The sequence below is a fragment of the Sturnira hondurensis genome, unplaced genomic scaffold, assembly GCF_014824575.4.
Source record: "Sturnira hondurensis isolate 20B ecotype Veracruz unplaced genomic scaffold, ASM1482457v3 Scaffold0007208, whole genome shotgun sequence".
Classification (NCBI taxonomy): Eukaryota; Metazoa; Chordata; class Mammalia; order Chiroptera; family Phyllostomidae; genus Sturnira; species Sturnira hondurensis.
Window position 1 is genome coordinate 2,084,363 of NW_028079839.1, and position 22,386 is coordinate 2,106,748.

The 22,386-nt window shown below is 55.5% G+C and overlaps 2 protein-coding genes across 2 annotated transcripts in view; one reads left to right on the top strand and one right to left on the bottom strand.

Moving 5' to 3' along the window:
- FANK1 (fibronectin type III and ankyrin repeat domains 1) overlaps positions 1–1,984 on the top strand; it is a 51,519-nt gene extending 49,535 nt beyond the window's left edge. Inside the window, exon 11 of the mRNA XM_037051188.1 lies at positions 40–1,984. Within this exon, the coding sequence (XP_036907083.1) occupies positions 40–114 (75 nt within the window). The 3' untranslated portion in view covers positions 115–1,984. The remainder of the gene's footprint in view (positions 1–39) is intronic.
- Positions 1,985–9,857: 7,873 nt separating this feature from the next.
- Positions 9,858–22,386, bottom strand: part of ADAM12 (ADAM metallopeptidase domain 12) — a 195,343-nt gene continuing 182,814 nt past the window's right edge. Inside the window, exon 20 of the mRNA XM_037051284.1 lies at positions 9,858–10,139. Within this exon, the coding sequence (XP_036907179.1) occupies positions 9,858–10,139 (282 nt within the window). The remainder of the gene's footprint in view (positions 10,140–22,386) is intronic.

The following is a 22,386-nucleotide window of genomic DNA, read 5'->3' on the forward strand; positions in this document are numbered from 1 at the left end:
CAGGCCCTTAGTCACACCCCCCTGTCGTTGCTGATCTAGAACGTCATCTCCTTGCTGGAAGAAAGGAAGAAGCAGCGGATGCCAAAGAAGCCAGCTGTCCCCTCCATCCGCTGACCCGGGCTCTGCTTTCCTCTGAGAGCCGAGCGACAGAAAGCAGAACGTGACCACGGCTCTTAGACACGTGCGACGCAGCGTCTCTGAGGGCTGTCCATTTGAGCATTTATTCCGTTGAAGAGTCACCAGGACTTTTGTAGCACACAGCCGTTCCCACTTTGAAATACACCCCTTTACACAAGCACTCAGGGCTCTGCTGTTGTCCCTGGCATCCGCAGCGTGGGGGTCGTGCCTTTGGGACTCAGACACACACGCACGATCTCCCCCTCCTGCCCCCGCCCCCACGCTGACCTCTGGGCTGCCCCGGGACCTTGCGGGAATCGCCTCCCTCGTGTGGTTTCAGTGACAGCGTGCCCACCCAAGGTCAGGCCTTCCAGGAGGTATCGTGGGCTGGTGTTCCATCCTGGACTGACGTTCCTCCCGAAAGCCCAGGAGGCTGGAGGCCAAGTTCTCTCCTCAGCGGCTGGCCGCACATGGAAGCACCCGGCACGCGGTCCCGGACTCCGACTCGGCTCTGTCGGAGGGGTCTGGTGGAGGGTAGGTCTCTCTCGGACAGACCTGCCCAGGAATGTGCTTGTGCCTCCTCAGGCCTTGGCTGTGAAAGGCCTGGCCTGCTGGCCGGTTGACTGCTTTGCCAAAGAGCATATTCAACTCAGCCTCTGAACAGAAATGTGTTTTGAGGCTGATCACACGAAGAGACACAGGAGGTAACCTTGGCGAGGTCTGCTGGTTGGGGCTTAGCCACAAGCGTGGGGGAACTTTGACTCGGCAGGCAGCCACCTGGGCCAGCAGGTAGCAGGGCTGTGTGCACGTGGCCTGGGCCCCACGAGAAGACCAGCTGTGGAGGATCCGCACGGGGCGGGGTTTTCTCTGCAAGGAAATGGGAAACCTCACATGCCCCCGGTTTTACTGGTGTTGGCCATTCTCAGCCTTATTCCGTGAGGTTCACAGAACTCAGAATTAGATGTGAGGGTCGCATATCGTCCTCTCCTTGAATATTTCATTAGCGCTTTACCTTTTGTACAAATGCATATTCCTTTACATCTGCCACATTAGATTTTCTAAATCTCCCTTAAAAAAAGACAACTTTCCAAGCGCCACCCCCACAATCAACGTGGACGCGCACCTGACCTTCATTTCTTGGTCTTCTGTGGGTCTTGCTCACCTGCCCCGTCTGCAGCGAGCAGGCACACACCCCTTCTCCCCGACAGAAGCCTGGCCACCCCGTCCCATCCTCCCGACAGAAGGCTTGGCCGGAGCAGGGGGCTGAGCTGGGTCAGCAAAGTGGAAGCAGAGATGGCTCCTGCCTTCCGAGCAGAGGTTGTGATGGCCCTGCCCCCCACCATCGCTCGTTGCTCTGCTGCGAGGCCAGCTGTGACCCAGACGGAGGCTGAGGCTGCTGCGTGAGCCCAGGGCCCTGCTCGCTCCGAGGGGACATGACCCGTGAGTAAGACTGACCCTTTCGCGTCGTAAATCACTGATGTTCAGTGGTGCTTGCCTATGGCCGTGTAACTTCACCCAAAATGGCTGCTCACGAGGGGCAGCTGGGTGTTTGTGAAGCTGATTTCCCCCAAACAACACTCGTAACTCTCAAGTCCTTTGGCTTCCAGTCTGAGTTTGTTCAGATTTTTAGAAACTGTGGAATGGATGTTGAATTTTATCAGCTGTCTCTGTAGCACCTCTCGCAACCTCAGTAAGGCGCACTTCCCTCCAGTCTGTCAGTGTGGTGACTTGGATCATTAGATATTTATTTTTTTTAAAGATTTTATTTATTTATTTTTAGAGAGAGGGGAAAGGAGGGAGAAAGAGGAGGAGACGCATTGGTGTTTGATGTTCTAGAGATACATTGATTGGTTGCCAATCACATGCCCTCAGCTGGGGACCTGGCCCCCAACTCGGCATGTGCCCTGACTGGGAATTGAACCGGCGACCCTTTGGTTCACAGCTGGCCCTCAGTCCAGTGAGCCACACCAGCCAGGGCGGATTACTAGCTTTCTAAGTATCAAACCATCCTTGTATTGCTGAGGTGCTTTCCTTGGGTTCACGTGTCTCTGGATTAAACATGCTCACTCGCTGTGTGCATTTGCTTTTTACCTTTTTGTTTAATGAGATTGGACAGTACTTCATCTTGTGTTTTAATTTTCCCAAAGAAGCCACCCATGGTTTTATGAGTTTTACTTTTCCCAATTAACTTATACTCTATTTCTACCAATTCATTCCTTCTCTTTACCCCTTGGTTTATTAATTTTTTGCTCCTTTGTAACTTTTCAGGGTGGATACTTAGTTCCTTTTCATCCTTTTTGTTTGTTAGCGTGAAGTCAGGGTTTCACAGCCCCCCTGGGCACCATGTCCGCCGTTTCCCCCATGGCGTTCACTAAGCTTCCGTGATGGAAAGCTTCTCCTGCGCGTTGTTCAGATTCGAGAGCATGGGGCGCATCTGGACCCTCTGAGCTGAAGTCCCCAGGGGAAGGATGAAGCTAATGAGCACCCCCTTGAGGTGCTGTAATTCAAAGAGTGTGAGAAATGCAGATGGAGATGGTTTCTTTTGCTGTTTTCTCGATAATTTGCAATTCCCCTTTGATTTGTCACATTTCTAGGGCAGAGAATTGTTTTTCTACTTTTAGTGCATTATAATCTTGAGAGTTTGTAGTATTTGGAATTTGAATTTGTTTTGTGGCTTAACATACAAAATTATAAATACGTGTACATACAATGCCAGAGGCCTTTGAAGGAAATGACAATGTTCTGTACGTTTGAAGTGTTCCTGACACGTATCCACTTGGTCTACGTTATTAACTATGTCTGAGGTCGTCTATATACTTATTTTTTGCCTACTTGTACTTTCATGGATGGAGAAAAGTAACAATATAAAGACCTTGTTACTTCCTGTAAACTTGTTTTTCCTTGTACTCACTTCAGTTTGTTATGAAGTTAGATGCTATTTTTTAAAATTGTAAATAGATTTGTATTATGCTTAGATTTTCATTCTGGATAGGTCTCTTGTAAACGTTTCTATTTCTGCTTGCTGGCTTTTTAAATTTCTCTCTTCCGTAAAGAAGATGAATAGTACAATCTTTATTCTGAATGGCTCCACACTCACTTTGTTCACAGAGAGGGTCAGGTTCCCCCGCCGCACCACGCCCCACTCCGGGGTGTGTCTGTGAAATCAGGCCTCTGGTCTTATCACCCGACTGGCAGTGCGGTCCCCTGCCCCCAGCTCACCTTGCTCCACTGTCCCCTGTGTCTGGTGCCAGACTGTCCTTCTGTCTGTCAGGGAATGAGAACACAGATACGCTTTCTACGGGAGCCCCCCCCCCATTCCGGAGCATCCCCAGTAATGCACGGGACACATCTTTGTATTGACCTGTATACCATTTATTGGATATAATCGTCTTAACAATGACTTTTTCTACGGAAATAGCAGGCTGTGTCGTCTGGAGAAATGTGTACAAAAGCGATGGCCTGTAGCATATGAAGGTAGGTGACAAAGAGTTAGCAAACCCAGCACGACCAGGGAGGAGGCGCTGCGCAGTCAATGCGCCGTCTGGGCGGCGGCACCCTGGCTGTGCTGAGTCGCCTGCAGCCCAGTTTTGAAGAGTTCTGTTGCCACACACGCCCACCCCCTCGGGACCTCCCCCACCCCAACCCCGGCTCCCAGAGGGACCTGATGGGAGAAGGTACAGGGGCACCTGAGCCCGGCCCTGCCTGTCCTGCCTGGGACACTTAGCGGGGTTTCTGTTTTCTAATTCGACATGTTTTTTCCAGTCCCTGTCCTACTGAAGTGCCTGCTTATAGGCCACGAACGTGGGCATCGTCCCACCTCCCTATAAAACTGAAATCCTGTTTTACTGACCGTTTCTTTTGTCTGACATAGAGTGTGCTATACTGACGGCTAAACACTCATTTCATGGAAGGAGGACACAGGACTTGGGCCCGAAGACGATGTGGAGGATCGAGGTGGTCACGGAGCGTGCGGCCCGGGAGACAGACGCACACAGAGAACCTGAATGGTGAGTTCAACCCTCCGGCCGCCACTGGCCTTGCTGTGTATTGTATTGGGTTGACACACAGTGTTTCTCCCAGTTTCCCTCACTGGACACGGGCTCTCAGCTGCTGCCACCGCTGTCCCCAAGCAAAGGGGAGGTCGTCTTTATGAAAGGCAGGGGAGGGCTCAGTCATGTGTGGGCGAGTGGCTTCCGGGAGCCCCTCACCGTGCCGACGTGATGCTCAGCCTCACGTGTGTTCTCTGCATCACTGTCAGTTCCCAGACAGGTTTATAAGAAACAGAAGCCAACAGGGGCTGGAGAGGGTGAGTCTTTGGGCAGAAATCGCTGTGGGGGCTGAGCGGGGGGTGGGGCTCTGGGCGCAAGGCTGCCAGGGTGGCTGGTGGGGTAGCTCTGAGCTGCAGCCCTGAGAAGGCTGGGGCGCCTAGGGGCGCCTGGTGGGTGGCCTGTGGGGGCAGCTGCCGCCACAGCAGTCGCTGCTTTGGACTAAAGTGGCTGCGAAGGAACTAGGAGGCTGTTGGAGGCTGGAGAGGCACGAGCTCTGGGCTTGGTCCGAGGAAGGAGCTTATGTCTGCGTGACAAATGGATGCGTCAGGCTTGGCCGCCTGGGCCCAGGTGTGTTTAGGGCCGTGCTCGTGAGTCATGGGGAGGAACCGGCAGCCAAGGGCTGGCCTCTGGCGGAGGGAAGGAGAAAAGGCGGTGTCCACCATGTCCCCCACCAGCCAGCTGCAGTGTGCGAAAGCCTCAGCCTGAGAGTCACACCTGGGCGTTGGCGTCGGCACTGGGAGCTGCTGGAACGCCGGGTGGGTTGGTGTCCTGTTTATCTGGGTCACCTGTGTGTGGCAGTGAGAAAAGTTTTCCCAAGTCAGCCCGGGCTCCTGGTCCCAGAACTCCCAGGGGAGCCCCCGTAGCCAAAGTGTCCGAGGACACGAGCCTCACGGGGGAGGGCTGCAGAGTGCCAGGCTGTGGGAGAAAGCCCACCCAGCAGCCCCGGCAGCCCGGCCGGGTCTCGTTGGCTCAGGACACAGCAGGTGAGAGACGGCGGGGATGCGTGGGTGGGCACTCCACCTGGCCAGCGCCGGGCTGCTTTGCGCCGGGACGGGAGGCCACGGCTCCCAAGGACTTTCTGTCACCGGCGAGAGAGTGTGCTGTTCTTTCGGGAGGCACGGCTGCGCGGTGCTGATCTGCCAGAGAACAACGGCCTCATCGAGCTAAGGAGGCATGAAAACACCCCTCCGAGACCAGTCAGGAGCAGCTGCTCTCATGTCATTTCACTTGTGGCCTTTGTGGTTTCTGTGATGTCACCCCACATGTGTGAGCTGGAAAAATTCACAGTGGGTAGTGCGGCCTCCGTGTGCACATTTCGACAATGGAAAATGTGAGGCATTGTTTCTCCTGGTTGCTACACATCTGACTCCATGTGTCAGGAAAACAAACTGTTACAAAAGTATTGAGCAGATAAACTTTGGAATAGCGTGCCTGGAGGGCTAGCCCCGTCCTCTCCAGGAAGCAGGGCACGTAATCTCAGCCACCGTGAGTCGGAGGGACTGAAGTGGCGACCCTCAGGGCCCACTGCAGCACATTGGCTTTCTCAGCGATGGCTGTGGAAACGCAAACCAACTCTATTGTTCATGTCTATAAACCTTTAAACAATGTAAAAAATAGGCTGCCATTGAAAGATGAGCATTGTTTTTTCATCTATGAGGATAAAAAGAGGGAGGCATCCCACCCCTCCAAAAAACCTGGCTATTGTTTCCTTTCCTAAGTTATAGCAAAAGGAAGTTATTGCTGAGTACGCTCGGGCGATGTGTACTGCATCGCGGAAGCACCGTTCCTTCAACAGTATCGTCCGTGTGCAGTAAGGGGCTGTAAGGGTTAAATGTGCTCTTACCCAGCGACACATGGCATGGCTCTAGAAAATCGATCAGTACTGTAGAGACAAGGAAGTATCGCCAGCTGCGGCCTTGCAGTGGCCGGTGGTGACGGGGCGTGGGGGTCACAGCATTAACCTCCTCGGCTGTCAGACCATCCCTGGGTCTCTGAAGCAGCGCGGGGATTAGAGCCAAGGCCAGACGCACACACAGTTCCCGGCCTCTTCCTCCCGACGGGAGGCGGGACTCCAAGGCCGCAGCCAAGGCTGTGGGCACCCACAAAGCCCCACATGATGCACCGTGAAAATTCTGTAAACTTGTCAGCAGTGTGTGTTGGCCTGAAGACGATTAGCAAATGTAATAGCAGTTACAGTAATTCTGTCCAGACGCCTCAGCAGTCCTGTTCTCTAACACGGATTTGCACTGTTAAGAAGTTAATAATTGTATAAAAACAGAGGCGACGAGAGCCGGCATGTGGTGGCACTGGTTTCCCGTGTGTGTGCGTGTGTGGGTGTGTGCGTGTGTGCCGTGGACTCGCGACCCCCCATGGGGAATACTGCGGTGCCTGGAGAGGGTGGGGAACAGGAGAGAGTAAAATGCGGTCTTGTTTTCAGGAAGGCAAACCAGGGTTCTTGGTACCTTTTGTCTATCTACTTCGAGGCAGAGAGAAGTCACAGGAAGGACCCCAGACGAAGCCTTCATTGCACAACAGAGTGAATGGTGGGATGCTGTCGAGTGCCTTCTGGTGGAATGGCCACGTGAAGACAGGCACAGTGGCAGTTTGCGTCCCCTGAGTACGTCACGCCTTTCCTGCCACCAGACACGGTCTCCTTGTGGATGTGGCTCCCACGCCGGACGCTTGAGGAGCGGACGGTTGAAGGGGCTGCTGCCCCAGACTGTGTCTCATGACTCTTGAAGGTCCAGAAATGAATCTCCTTATGACACTCCGTGATGCTCAACAGGTAGGTGGCAAGTGTTGAACAGATTCAGACTCTGTGCTCGAAACACCTTTTAAAAATTCCTGCAGCCAAGCTTGGAAAAGAGGGTGCTCCCCAGAGAACTTACTAGTAACTTATGGTTCTTTGGCCAACAGATGCTGATAAGCAGACGCAGACACAGCTGGTACCAGGCAGCGCAGCACTGCGTTCAGTTGTGGTTTTTGCAAGCTTAGGGCTTCTGCCTAATTTTTAATAAGCTGAACCTTGCAACAAAGGGAGATTTTAGCTACAGAAATGATTCACTGGTTCACATCTGCAGACAGTTATGGCCCTGTGGAGAGCCGCCTCTGTCTGTCTGAACACAGAGTCCTGGTGCTCCAGGGGAGAGGACGGGGCGGTGATTTGCTGAGCCCCCAATAGTGCGGGGCGGCGGGGGGATGGGGCTGCAGGGCTCGGCAGAGTGTCCTCACGGAAGCCCCGCCTTTCCTGCCTGAATCAGGTGCTGGGGGCGGCCCTCCGAAGTTGGCCACTGGCAGGAGGAGTTGCTGGTGTTTCTGTAAAGCAAACCTTGTGGTTTGCTTTAGACTCATGGCTGGTGAGCTCAAGGTCAAGTCTCAGCCTGGCCTGGTGTTCCAGTCTCTCACCTGGTGGGGCCACACCTTCCAACCTCTCTCTGAAACCCAGGTTCTCTCCACAGCTTGCTGTTCAGAAGCCTGCCCTCCTGGACCTTTGGGGTGGAGCCCCCGTGGGCTGGCACAGCCTGGACCTGAGCCCTGGGCCCCGGCCTGAGGTGGTAGGTTCCAGAAAATCACTCGAGGTTCTATCTGGGGTCTCTGAGGCTGCGCTGGCCCCAAGACCACAGCCCCGGCTAGGTGGGGGACTGCTCACCAGTATAGCCTTGATCAGAAGGCGACTTCCTGTCCAGAGTCCCGTCAAGCATGCCACTTCAAGTTCACTCAGCTAGTAAAAGCACGAGAAGCCTTCCTTCTGCGGAAAACTCAGCGGAGGAGAAACACCCGCCACAGTGCGCCGCACCGTGACAGGCGATCTGCATAAATTAATAATTTACAAGTACCTGAGCACGCTCACAGAGCACCGACAGCAGGAGCTCGGAGTTCTTAAAGTAAGGTGTGGTCAACATTAAAATTCTAAAAGTTGGTACAAAAAAGTAACTCTGCCCGGAATCGAAAGATAGTGCAAACTTCTGTCTTCACCATGGAAAAAGTGTCGGCTGGCTTCTCACTTCGTATAGGCAGGGTGGGCGGGTCTGGGCGCCGGGTGTGGCCGTTTGGGGGCCGCTCTGCATCAAGAGAAAAACAAGCAGAGTCAGAGGCCTCGGAAGCCATCTGGGTGGGCGCAGATGTCCCGGGTAGGTGATCCCCGCCTGTGCTGGGATGTGAATCTGGGATCAGACGCCAGCCCTTTGCTCTGGGGCCTGCGGCCTGCGACCTGCTCTGGGCTTCGCAGGGGCTGCAGGTCCTGTAGGGACCAGGCTTCCCAGCAGTTGGGGACTTCTGACCAGGAGAGGTGCCCTCCCGGAAGCTGTACCTCCTGTCCACTAGTGGGCGCTAGAGGGGCGGGAGGGGAGTGAGCCCGGGTGTCATTTAGCACCTTGAGAAGTTATTGATAGTTGGTATGTTGGGGGCACTTAATCTTCAAAATCAGAGTGGATCCGCACTCACAGCCTATCTCGTTTTTACTGGCCAGACTGTGCCTGTGGGGAGCGGAGCTGGGCATGTGGACCCCCCGAAACGGACTGTGCAGAGTGGCCTTCTTGCAGGACAGAGCTACCGAGGGGAGTACTGGGTCAGCAGTGGCAGAGGTGAGGCGGCCACTGCGGGAGAGCTGTCCCCTAGGCACGCCCGTGCAAAGTGTCTTTTCAATCTGGAAAGGCCTGCAAGGAGAAGGTGGCCGTTCTTTTGCACGAGAAAGGGAACTTCAGGCCCACGGACAACTGCAGTGAGGTCACTAGGACGATCACCGATTGGCGATCTGTCTGCCTTTATGCAGCCAGGGGTCAAAGCGCTGTCCTGACCCTCTGCCCGGCTTTCTCTCTGGGACGGATGAGGCGGCAAGTGCGTTCCCAGGCCAGACGTTTCCCCGCAAAGCTGCCATGAGGTCACCAACAGGTGCCCTCTGCCTGCAGAAAGACTGAAGCACTGAACCGAGGGCCCCACCTTTGGCTTCCTGCAGGGGTGGCACACGAAACGGGGGACAGTTTAACCCACCCGTGTGCTGGGCATCCGCCTGTCTCCACAGGGCGCAGACTGGGCGGCGGACGCCATGGGCCTGGACTGGGACGAGCTGGGCAATGGCCGCCACGTGGAAACATGTGCCGGTGAAATGTGGCGAAGAGTGGAAGGGGCTGTGTTGTGCATTTATGACATCTCATTTTAAATATAACTTGCATCACTGTATGTATATAATACAATTTTTAACAGGCTGGGCTCAACACTTGGTTTGCCCAATTCCTGGAGATTGTCTTTTGAAAACCAGCGCAGGCCAGCCTCAGGGCCCCGCCCGGCTCGCCTCCCTGTGGGGGTCAGGATGCAGGACAAGGCGGTCCCATCCTCTGGAGGACAGTGGGAGAGGTGAGCGTGGCTGCAGGAAGTCTGTAAGGTGGCCGCTTCTTCGCCTGTTGTCCTGAGAAGCTCCCAGGTACACCGGGTCTCGGCCTGCCTCGTGGCTTTGCCAGCCGGACTCCCCGTAGCCAGCCCCCTGCTTTCACTGCCCCTCCAACCCCACAGTACTGCTCAGGCCTGGGCCGTGGGGGCAGCGTCTGTCAAGGACTCCGATCGTTCTGGAGGTGTGGGATGGCCATCGCATCACTTGGTGGCTCGTCTCAGCAGCTGCCGCTTTCCAGGGAGCACTGTCTACTTCTCTGGGACACACTGGGGCCATCGCTAAGGGTGACATGGTTGTTCCTGGGATCACAGGCCCACAATGGCCCCCAGGTGTCGGGGTGCAGAAAGCCTGGTCCAGACCACTACCCCGGATCCTGCCATGACCCGAAAGCCCAGCTTCACACAGTGGCCCCACATGCCTCGGGGGAGGAGGAGGAGGGGTATCTGTGTCACTGACCTGAGGGGGGCCAGAGGAAGCCCAGACTCCGGCTGCCCTGGGGTCCTGGCAGAGGCGTGGCTGAGCCGGGCACCCTTGCTCAGAGGGTCTGCAGGCAGCGGCTTCTGGGGAGGGTCCGGCTTCCGAGTTCCCTGCAACAAACCATGAGATGGTGCGTGAGCACCCAACTGAGATGAAACACCGGCCTCCGGGGCCACCCATGTCCCCCAGAAAGTGCAGGGTGGAGCGTGGCCATGTGGCGCAGGTCTCCTTTTCTGGGTGTACTTCCTGAACATGGTGTCTTCACCACACAAGTGGTGGCAGGGGGCAAGGCTGGCCTTGGGGGTCTTCCTGCTAAGGTCTCTCCAACATTCGAGTCACCCATTGCACCAGGTGGTCCCACGCACGTGGAGGTGGGCCTTCAGGCCTGGGCAGTCGGCTGAGGCTGGCATCGGGGCTGGTGTCCCCAGGGGATAGAAACCTGCCTGTGTCCCTAGGTGTCTTTTCAGTTTGTTAAGGCCGACAAGGAGAAGGTGGTGACGATCTTGCTCAACATCCCATTTACGCCTTCCAGTTTTCCAGAATCACAGGGTGGAACTTGTCCATCTGTGGGTGGGTTAGCTATTGAGGATGGTTGCCACCCATGTGAGTAAGGTCGGTGGGCCAAAGGTTGGCGCAGGTGCTTGTGAAACGCGCACGAGCTGTGCCACCGAAACGCTCTCTAAATGTCAGATCAAAGGCTGACAGACTCTGGGAGTGATGCCAAGAAGTAACAGCCAGGACCCCCAGGTTGAGGGACATGGGACTCGGACCTGGGACTGGTGAGGGGGTCCACAGGAGAGTGAGGACTGGAGCCTAATTCCAGTCGGGCTTTCGCCGGAGACACACACTTTGTTGCCCATGAAGGTCCCCCTTGCTGTCACTGAACCTCAACTTCTCCCTCTGTAAAACAGGGGACCACAGGCCTATCATACATGGCACTGCTCTGTAGACCAACTAGTTCCTAGGAAGCCCCCAGAACACAGACGACAGTCGATGACATCAGCCTTCCTCACGCCACACGTTTTACAGTGCTTCATGGAAANGGGAGTGAGGACTGGAGCCTAATTCCAGTCGGGCTCTCGCCGGAGACACACACTTTGTTGCCCATGAAGGTCCCCCTTGCTGTCACTGAACCTCAACTTCTCCCTCTGTAAAACAGGGGACCACAGGCCTATCATACACGGCACTGCTCTGTAGACCAACTAGTTCCTAGGAAGCCCCCAGAACACAGACGACAGTCGATGACATCAGCCTTCCTCACGCCACACGTTTTACAGTGCTTCATGGAAATAGGAGGAAAACAGCAGACAGTATGACAGTACAATGACAAGTCACTCCTGTTCGAGGGACCCCCCCCGCCTCCCCGCACTGAACCCTGGGGCCAGTGCTGGCAGTGCTCTGGTCTGTGGGGTGCAGACACGACCCCCAAAGCCCTGACCGTTTGTAGGAAATAGCACTAGAGGCCCCAGGGAGACAGGACAGCCCACTGGGCCGAGATCTAGACTAACGTTTCCAGGACACAGCATCCCACGCATCCAGGAGCACGCAGGCGAGTTTAAAACCCGTGAGCTGACGGTGCCTTGCAGTGCTCACCCCACTAAAGCGACAGCTCCTCAGTGGCNCCCCCCCGCCCCCCCGCACTGAACCCTGGGGCCAGTGCTGGCAGTGCTCTGGTCTGTGGGGTGCAGACACGACCCCCAAAGCCCTGACCGTTTGCAGGAAATAGCACTAGAGGCCCCAGGGAGACAGGACAGCCCACGGGGCCGAGATCTAGACTAACGTTTCCAGGACACAGCATCCCACGCATCCAGGAGCACGCAGGCGAGTTTAAAACCCGTGAGCTGACGGTGCCTTGCAGTGCTCACCCCACTAAAGCGACAGCTCCTCAGTGGCCGGAGCTCACCGGAAAGGACGCCACAGGGTAATCATTTAGCGCATCTGCGTGAAGAGAGGGGGCAGCCCCGGAGCTTGGTAGCACAGCCGTGTGGGGGGCACTCCCCGTTGCAGCAACCGGCAGACGGGGGAGGATGGAGCCACGGAATAGGGACAGACTGGAAAGGGACATTTCTGTGGAGGTTCTCGTGGAAGGAACCGTGAACGGGCTGGGGAACGTGGACTAGAGTGCATTCCACAGCTGGGAAGCAAGACCGTGGGGCAAGCCTCATGCCTGAGTCCTGAAGGCAGGCTGGCTGCGAGGCGGCGGGCTCTGCACACGGCTCAGAGCACAGGTTCATTTCCCAGCTTCTCCAAGCTGCAGAGGGGATGGTGACAGCACCTTTCTCCTGGGGTTGACCTGAGGACTATGAGAGGCGTTACCTGTAAATTTCTGTGCCCAGGCAAAGCTCTCCGCACAGGGCCGGGCACGCGGTGTCAGTGTGGCGCACGCACGGGTCCTGCAGCTGTAACTGATGGAGTAATTTACCACCTGAAGGCACTGTGACCCTGCCAACGAGCTCCGCATAATAAACTGCAGCAATAAACCAAGCTCTGTGTCCCATGAGGGCAGGGAACCGTGAGCAAGATATTAGCGTGCAATGTAAAAATGAATGTATGCGTCCATAAAATTGAAAGACTTTGAGGATTAAATAATTCATTATCAAATGGCACTGGCTTTGCTGCTAAGTATGAGTAAGTATCTGAAGATAAAGTCAAGTTTTTATTGCAATGCTAGAGAAAAGTGAGTTATTGGTTATAATGCCTCACGAGATACTTGGATTTATCATGGAAACTTAGGAGGTAATTAGGCTGGCCATTCATTCTGGTTTGCCTGGGCTGTTCCCAATTTAAGTTCACAGCTCTGTTTAATTATTAACCCCACACACCCAGCTGTGTCCTGGTTGGGCGGGAGGGTGAATTTTATGGCCACTAAAGTGATAACCGGACAAGCTGTTGAGACACTGATGGAAAGTTCTGACTTCACGCCTGGGCGTTGGCAAAGGTGCCAATCCACGCCCTCCTGCCATGCCCAGGGTATGGTTTTGATGGAACTGGGCACTAGCTACCACTCATGAGGCAGCCAGGGTAGGGCACTTGCTTCCTAGCAGGACTCATGGGGACAAAATGGCCCAGGGGGACAGTGGAGTTGGTGACAGCGGGTCTGTCTGCACTTGTCAGCTGTCAGGCCTTGGAGATGTGAGGCCCAGGAAGCACCTGACCTCAGAGGAAGGGGCAGGACTTCCACACTCGCTCTGAGGGTTGGCTTTTCACGCTGTCCATGCAACACCTAACCCTGGGCGCTCCCAGAGGCCCAGCCCAGCCTGGCCACACACAGCCCCCTGAAGGGAGTGGAGACATGCCCCAGGCCACTCACATGCAGTAAATACTCCCTTGTTTCATTTTAAACAAGAAAATGAGGAATTCAGACCCCCCACTCCTGCCCCTTTTCATCTTCTAGGTACTGGAGGGAAACCGAGACGCACAACTAGAAATAAGAGTTGCTCTAGGTCTCCACTTTTGGGTCACGTTCCCAGTTTTAGAGGACTGAAAACAGCATTTCAGATACAAACACAGCCCTTTGCCTTGACCATCAGCATGAAGAATTCCCAACTTAGCTCCTTCTGCACGAGAAGCAAGAGTAATGCATCCTGCTGACCCAGAGAGGTCTTCCCAGGAAGACGGGACGTGGTCCTGGGAAGATGCGGTAGGGCTCCCCATGCGCTCTGGTGGTCCTGGCTCCGCCCCCACCTGCCTCCGCCCCCTGAGGAATACACCCTTTCGGGCAACACTGAGGCCCATGGGCTCTCGGAGGGATGCCTTGAATCCTTTGTTCTCTCTATTCAGGAAAAGCAGGGCTCTCGACAAATCTCTCACAAAAGAGCACGTTTTCATCCAGTTGCAAGGTGTCTCTTATGCTGTCTTTCTAAAACTGGCTGAACACAGTAAGAAATATGCACAAAAAGGAGCAAAACTCCATCTGAGGAAAATGTAGAACCTCAGATATATGTGAAAAGGATGCAGCGTCTCCTGCAGGCTAGGGTGGGGGGAGACCAGGAGGGCTGTCTGCCGTGGCCCCACTGGCAGAAGACGGGGGGTAAGCCGTCTGCCCAGGTTGGAACAGGAGGGGGTGCCGACACCTGGCGTTGGGGCTGAGCACGCAGCCAGCCATGCAGGCCTGCAGCCGGGGAGCGGGCCCTGGGTCAGTCTATGGGAGAGCACAGGAGGCCGGCCCACCGTCATCCCTCAAAGCCACCTGTCCAATGTCCTCCACGAGGCAGGCCACGTGGAACTGACCCCGAGCACTGGCCTGGCCTTGCCGCTAACTGTCCTGCAACTGGCTTCCTAGGAAGAACGCTGCTCCTTTAAACAAAACTATTGAAAGGAAAAGGAAGAAAGGCACCACGATAAAAAGGCAAACTAAGACCCCCCACCCTGGAAAAACATACATATCAGAAGATTAAAAGGCAGCTGGCAAAAGTGAGGACAAAAGGGGAAGAAAAAAATAAAGCCGCGACACACATGCACGGCCAAGCTAGTAGTACCGAGCCCAGTCAAGGCTGCGCTACCCACGCCCAGATGGGCCCCTTCCCGGAGCAGAAGGAAAAGCCGGCTGCAGCTTTCTCCAGGGCAGAGAGAGTGCGATCCCTTAGTCCTAACTGCCCACACTGTGTCTGAGAAGATAAAGCGACACCCGAATGTCTGAGCAAAAACCCAGGACTGGGCGTCCCTAGGGCCCTCCCGGAAGGAAGCCCAGCAGGACGGATTCCGGCCAGCCGGGGAAGGAAAGGAGGGCTGGCAGAGGGAGCCCAACGCCCTTCCAGCGCAGACTCAAGGCGAACAGCTGCGGGGGCCACGGCTCCTCCCGAGGTGCGCTCTGCAAACCGCGATTCCACAGCGCGGCACCGCCACAGTCAGGAGGTGGGCCTTCCACTCCGTCACGGGGCAGACAGGGCTGGTCGGACCCATCGTCTCTCTAAACCACTAAAATTGCTGGGTAAAACACACTTCAAATTTTCCTCCAAAGCATCCGAGACGTCCAAGGTAGCGAGACCTTCTCAGGCCAGTACCTGAGGGACAGAAGCGCCCTGAGAGGTGAGGAATGGTCAGAGGCTGCAGGCATTTGCCAAATGAGCGACACCTGGGCTTTGGCTTTCATGCCCCCTTTTCAGGTGCGGGAGACAGGGGTCAAAGGTCGACACCAGCCGGTCTAGAGAGACCTCCCTGATCTGTCCCCTGTGAAGCTGGGCTCTGAACCACATGGCAGCCCAGGCAGGACGCTGCCAGGAGAGGGTCCCGGTGCCGGGCAGGTCCAGGTGGGAAATAAACCTGTAACCGCAAATTGCCCCCGAGGGCCCGAAGCTCAAGTGGCAACACCTGGGAGGCCGAATAAACTCCGAGCCATTGAAAGGGGTCTAGGAGGCTTCTGGTCAGGAGGGCGGCGTAGGGGAACCCAGTCCTCGCCTCCCCGAACAACCACGTGGAACCTACGGCTAACCTACAGCGCCACCGTCAGTCAGGACAACCTGAAGTCCATCCGGACAGAAGGACTGTAACTGGAGACGTACAGAAGCAGCAGTGCCGAGACTGGGAGGGGGTGGAGACACGAAGGGCCTAGCCCGAACACACGTGTGCCCGATAAAAATCAGGAGTGTTGTGTACCTCGGCTGTGGAGGTCCCCGCCCTGTCCTGAGGAGCCAGAGGTCCCAGCCCCACACCAGGGACCCCAGACCAGGGCTCCAGTACCGGGAAGAGAAGACCCCATAACTTCTGGCTATAAAACCAGCCAGGATTGAGGCTGAGGGGGACGAAGGGCTTCTAGAGTCTCAGTCCTCTTAAAAAAAAAAGATTTTATTTACTTTGTTTTTAGAGAGAGGGGAAGGGAGAGAGAAAAGAATCAATATTTGGTTGCCTCTCACACACCCTCTACTAGGACTTGGCCCTCAACCCAGGCATGTGCCCTGGCCGGGAATTGAACTGGCCACCCTTTGGTTCGCAGGCTGGTACTCAATCCACTGAGCCACACCAGTCAGGGCCCAGGTAATTTCTCTTAAAGGGCTCTTGTATGCAGTTACTCAGAGTTGCTTGCTTTGAGCTCCAACACTGGGAAGCAGCTCAAAACAAGCCAGGGACATGCAGAGAGGAATTGAACCAACCAAAATCAGGGTGAGGGCTGGCAGGCAGCTCTCTTCCAGAGAGAGGTGCTGGCAGAGGCCATTGCTCTTTTGCTAAGCCCCCCATCCCCGAGGGCAGGCGGGTGGTGCCACATCTGAGTCACCAAGAACCTGACTTACCCTCTTGCCTTGCCCTGGTGAGACCCTGAGACCCTACCCCCCCAACTTCTGAGCCCACCCAAGCTGTTTCCAGTGGCTTTTCAAACAAACGTTAAAGAATGTTTGGCTCATGCTAAAGACTTCTCTAAAACCTCTCAGGATTCACGAACCTCAAACAGCATCTGGCCTCGGTGTGCCCTGTATCTCTCGCTAAGTGGTCCCAGGCCTGGCACCAGCGGTAGCCGGCACGGGTTCATAGCTTGGCCTTTCCCAGGCACCTCCAAGCGCAGCCTAAGCAGCAGTCCTCTGCAGGCGGCTCTGTAGCTCGTACCGGGTGGCCCCAGGGCGGGGCACTGGGGGTGGCTGATTCTGTCCTGCACCTCCCAGGAGGCCTCAGAGCCAGTGTAGCTGGTGGCCAGCTTCAGACCATGCCAGGGTGCCACGCAGCCATCTCCGCGAGTGACACGCTCAAGGGGCGGCCTCCTCCCCCAGCGCCTGAGCCCTGCTGAGGGCAGCCCTGCTCTGCGGGGGTGGCCCCTGAGCACAGCCCCTCTGCTGCGGTCTCTGCCCGTCCTCACAGCCGGTCAGCCCGGGGGTCAGTCCCTCCCAGCGATGTGCTAACAGCAACCAAGGCTCAGCTACGATGGGAGGGGCACACAGCCCACATAGTGGGTGCACCTCGAGTACCCAGCTTGGGTGTGAGGGGGGCTGCGCCCCTGGGCCCTGCAGGACACCGGCTGCATTAGGCCGCTCGCCGAGCGCGGGGAGACACAGCGGCCTCTCCTTTTCTCGTTACAGGCCGACATTTCTGTGAGCAAGGAGCTACGCCATCTGGTGGCTGGACCCCACGAGGGCTGGTCGGGAGGGGACAGGCCCCCATTCATTCAAACGCAGAATTCCTTCTGTTGGGGGCTTTGGAAATTGGAGCTCCACCTTGGAGTGTGCCAGCCATCCCCAGAATGCTGTTTTGCTGACATTTATATCCTGACAGAGCACTGACAAATGAGTAGCCGTCATTTACCAGTAACAGCCCGTGTTCATTGGTCATCGCTCTGCGTGGGTCTGGGGAGGGAGGGGGATTTGGACCTTCTCGAAGTAGACAACCCCACCCCGTGGCCACTCAAGCAAAGTCTGACTGTTCTGCAGTCTTCAGTCGGAAGAGCCTGAAAGATCAGCCAGGCACGCTTCACATGTGCCGGCGTGTCGCAGGCCCTTCAGACACAGAGCAGGCGCTGATTAGTAGCGACGCTGCGTGTGTCAGAAACAAGGAACTGAAAAGCTGCACTTCCACAGAAAACCCAGAGCCTTCCGAAGGCAAGTCCACCGCTTCTGAACAGGGGCTGGCTCCAAGAAAGACTCCTCTGGACAAGGGCGACTGGAGCAGAAGGAGAGAGAAATGCAAGACCCTTGCTTCAGGCTGAGCTCCCCACCCTCCCACCCCCATCCCCTTGTCCTCTGTGGCAAGAGGGCCGGGATGGAGGCAAGGTCGCCAAGGCCATCCGTAGTCTTGGTTGTACCAGTCCTCACTGTCTCCTCTGCACTGTCTCCCTCCCTCCAATCTGGCCGGCCTCGAATGCGCCCACGTGAAGGCTTTGGAGAGAACCCGGCTCTGTGTCCGGCTCTCCCATCCCTGGGGGCTCTGCTGGCTGCTGGGCCCCGCCGTGCCTTGCTCCCTCTGAGGTGGAGCGGTGGTGTCTGCCCCCTAGACTCCTCGTTGAGAGGGTCAGAAATGCTGTAAGGGCCCAGCAGAGCCAGCCACACCATTCATTGGTGCCCAAGAAATGCTTGCTATTGTATAACAACTCAAAGCACAACTAGAAGCTCCTCTGCCAACGAAATAAAGCCCCATTCCACCCCCCATACATGAGCACATTGATAAACCATTTGGTTATAAGAATAAGAATAGCAATGGATCCTGCCACTGCCAACTCCCAGAAATGTCTGCACCGCAGACAAGTGGGGCCAGAAACGGGGCCGGGGGGCATTCTCACAGTCTATCAGCCCCTTCAGGAAAGGACTTGGGTTTGGCAAAAGTCATCCTGCCAGATGCATGTGGTTGTTTTTTCTTGCTTCCTATTGTTCTGGTCGAGAAGCCAATCTCGCTGGGAAAACAACCTCAGCCATTTGCTCGGAGCCTGTGCCCTGATAACATTGTCTGCAGGAAAAGCCGCTTCCTCACCTTCTCCAAGAAACTGAGGGCTCCTGACAACCAGGGCCCACCCCAGGCAAATCCCACCACCTGGCTGCAGGGACGGCCCAGGTGTCCTTCCCAGGCGGCCTCAGAAAGAATACAGGTGAGCGATGAGGGTTGGCACTCTCGTGCGGGTTTTCTCTGGGGAAGGAGGCCCCCCTCTGCACCGAGGGTGCCACTCACCCTCCTAGAACCTTGGCATCCGGTGGCAGAAAGTCACTTTTCGATCTGTGACTTCTTGGCACAGCCCCTTCTAGACATAATTCTCTGTGAGCAGAGAAATCCATCTCAGATGGGCCACAGAACATGTGTTCATTTAACCCTGAAATGAATTAAGCCAATTACTCGGAATAAACTGCATAAGTAAAGGATTTCAGTTGAATAGGTTCTGGAAATCTAACAAAACCCCAAAAGGGTGTATCCCTGTCCCTTCCAGTTTTTCCTCCAGGAGTGAAGTTGTACAGACTGGTGCTTGACGGTTAAGAACATCGTCTGAGCCCTGGCCAGGTGGCCCGTTGGTTAGAGCGCCATCCCAACCCGCCGAGGTCAGGGCACCTGCAGGCACAGACCAGAGAAAGCATCGCCAGGTGGAACGGCACGTTGATGTCCCTCTCTCCCTTCCCCCACCCAATATCAATCAATTAAACAAAAAAGAATGTCACCTGTGTGCCCTTATATTTCCTAGTCTTTTGAGGTTCGAACTTACTTTTAAGTTCAAGTTTAGTAACTGAGAGCCCGCCTTGTGTGACAGTAGGGATGCCCGTCCATGCCTGAACCTCTGTTTGCCCAGGTGACTCTGTGTCTGGGCTGCTGCCTAACCCCTCCCCCCACACCCCCCACCCACTCCCAGGCTCCCTCTCAGTATCTCAGACACGACTTTGTGGGACGCTGTCCCTTCTCTGGACATCTGTCCTTAGTGTGACGATGGCTCCTCCTCCCTTTCCCAGCCCACTCGGGACTGACCCTAGGCCATGGCGGTTAGCCCGCTTCTCAGAAGGTCTGGGGAGACCTTAACGGACCCAGCAAGCAGGAAAGAAAAACATGACACTCCGTGTCAGATGGGACTCTTCCCGGGGCCCCTTCCCTCCCGGAGTCAAGTCAGCTGACTTCACAAACCAAGTCTGAAGCTCAGCGAGGTGACCCTTGCACTCTGTGGAAACACCTCCCCGGCACTCCATCCTCTGGGTCCCCTCCCCAGGCCTTGGGGAGCCTGAAGCGGCCCCTCCCAAGCAGGCCCTTTCAGACACAGGCCTGGCACCCACCTGCCTTCTCTCCCCTTAATACATATTCTTTTTATCTAAACATGACCATATAGCAAAGTTGGCTTTTTTGAGTGCTGTCATCAGAGAACAACAGCATGAAATATTGAAAGATTCGCCATCACCAGCAAGTCTCTCAAAGCCCCCTGGGATCCGTCCACAGCTTCCCTGTAGCTTGCCCTTTTCCTTCCACTTCTTTCCAGAGTCGGGTGGATTCTCTGTCCAGCAGCGGTAGGTGAAGAAAAGCGCCCTGGTGCTTCCGAAGGGGCTTTTGCCGTGCAGAGGGCGCTGATCTCTCCCTCTCCCATCTGGGTCCGCACGCCCGGGGACTGCAGACCTCATGCCCAGCCAGGGCCGGCAGACGCGTGCTGCCCACAGAGAGGTGCCCACGCAGGACTGTGTTTGAACATCAAGGAGACGAAAACCATGACCACAGAAGTAACACACAACTTTTACAGAGACCACGAAGACACTGAACTTATTACAGATTTTGCAGGCCTTGTTTCAGTCCATTCACATGGAGCCGAGGAGGCCGAGACTCAGAAGGGCAGCAATGGCAGAATGAGGAAAGGTCACCAAGAGCAAACACATGTCATTAGAGACCAAGGCCAAGGCCATCCACACCATCGTCTTCCCAATTCCTATGTGCAGGTGTGCAAGTTAGACAGGAAAGAAGGCGGATAGGGAAAAGACGGATTCATATAAAAGATGCTGCCGGAAGACAGCACTAAGATGCCCCGGACCCTCCGAAAGATGGACTGGTGAGTCCAAGAGCGAATGAAGCTGGACACATCACTGGAGGCAAAAGGGACAGACCAGAGGCTGTCCTACTTCGGGCATGTCACGAGAAGGCAGGGTTCTTTGGACAAGACGTTCATTATGGGAAAACAGGGGCAGCAGGGAGAGAGGAGACCCGAACTGAGATGGAGCGGCTCCGTAGAAGCAGCCCACGGGCAGGACTCGACAGGAGCAGCACAGGGCTGCAGAGGACGGCACTGTGCGTGTCACCGACTCACAGGGTCACCGGGGTGCTGGGAGCAGACTCGACGGCACATCACACCCCCAGGGGAGATGCTCTGTGATGCCCTGGCCATCACACACAACTGCAGGCGGTCACGCACCCACCCCATGGCCTCTCTTTATTTATTAATTTTTTCGTCGTTGTCCTCTTCTGCCCCCCAGCTAGAGCTCTGCCTTCCACGTTCAGGGTGTGGTCAGGGAAACCCTGCAGCCATCGGCCCCCAGCTAGGTGAATATGCCGAATTACTTCCCCCTGGACTGGCCGACAGGCTAAAAAGGAAAGTTTGCATTCTTGATCACGGCTCAGGGGTCGATCAGCCTGGGACATTGGAGTCCCAGGGCTCGGCTTTCCGTGAAGGATACGGGAAGGGACATTTGTGGGCAAGGTGGCCGCAGACTTGGCCCTCCTGGTTTAGGGACAATCAACCAGAACATTTGCTGGAAAGAGTATGTGTTTTTTATGAAGAAGTAGCCGACTTCTCAGATGCGAGCTTGACCACAATCGTAATGCTAGGACTGAGTTTTCCTCCTGAAAGTGTGGATGGTGTGCTGGTGTGTTCACTGGGTTGTGCGGGGCAGAGTGTGTGCAGGGTCCTCTCCACAAGATGCCAGCACTGCCGAACAAGAACCACTGCCGACCCCCGCTGCACCTGCGCAGGACTAATTCCAGTTCCCCACGTGCGCTGGGGAGAAAACACGCTTAATCCACATCAGCTGTCTCGGAAACGCCGCAGACAGACACCAGCCGGCAGTGGGAACTGTGGGGTTTTCCGTTACTAATGTTGGAAGGCTAATACTGCCTCAGTTTCATAAAACAGAGTGAAGCCGTTCTTTGGGGGCTGGCTCTAAGGGAACTCTCGCGGGGGTCCCTCCTGTAAGCATCCACCACTGGTGGAAAAAGACACCAGGGAGTCGCTGTCTCAGGTCCCGGGTCTGTCAGGGGCAGCCCCAGTTGGACAGGGGGCAGGATATTTGAAGGGAGACGAAAAAATCTTCAGGATAAGGAAGCTCAGGGGGAAGGGACTTACTTTTCCCTGTATATCTGAACGTTGCCTGCAGAATGTTGAGTATTGGTGCATCTTCCAAGCGTTCGAAACTTTCATCAGATTCTCAGGTATGTCCCTAGCCCAGAAAAGTGTGTGATGCGCCCCCGCCTCCCGCTAATGTAAATCCAAGGCGGGTTAGACAAACAAAGGGGACAGAGCTGCCTCCAGCCAGCAAAGGAAACGGAGATCACTGGTGGGCTCTGACACCAGATCCAGGGCCTTCGCGAGCACAGAAGGAATGGGAGCATTCACAGGAGAAGAGGTCAATAGACTGTGCAAAAGTGGAATTCCTCCTATCCCAAAAATATCATGAAGAAGATTAAAACATAAAGGAGGGCACATGTTCACAATAAGTTACAGGGAACGCGTGTGTAATCTCAGCCTACTAAGAAAACAAGCCCTCACAACACCAGGAAGAAAACCCAGCCTCTCAAACAGAAAAGTGTGGCCGAGGATGGCCAGACGTTTCACCGAGCAAGCGGAGCAGGCAGCAGCTGCGCCCCAGGGCGCCTGGCAGCAGCCCCCGAAGCCAGTTCTCAGTCCTCGTCGGTGACGTCACATTCCCAGCTTGAAACTGGCCATGTTGGAAGTTTTTACAGCTGAGAAATCACCTCCAAATCGGGGCACCTTTTTTT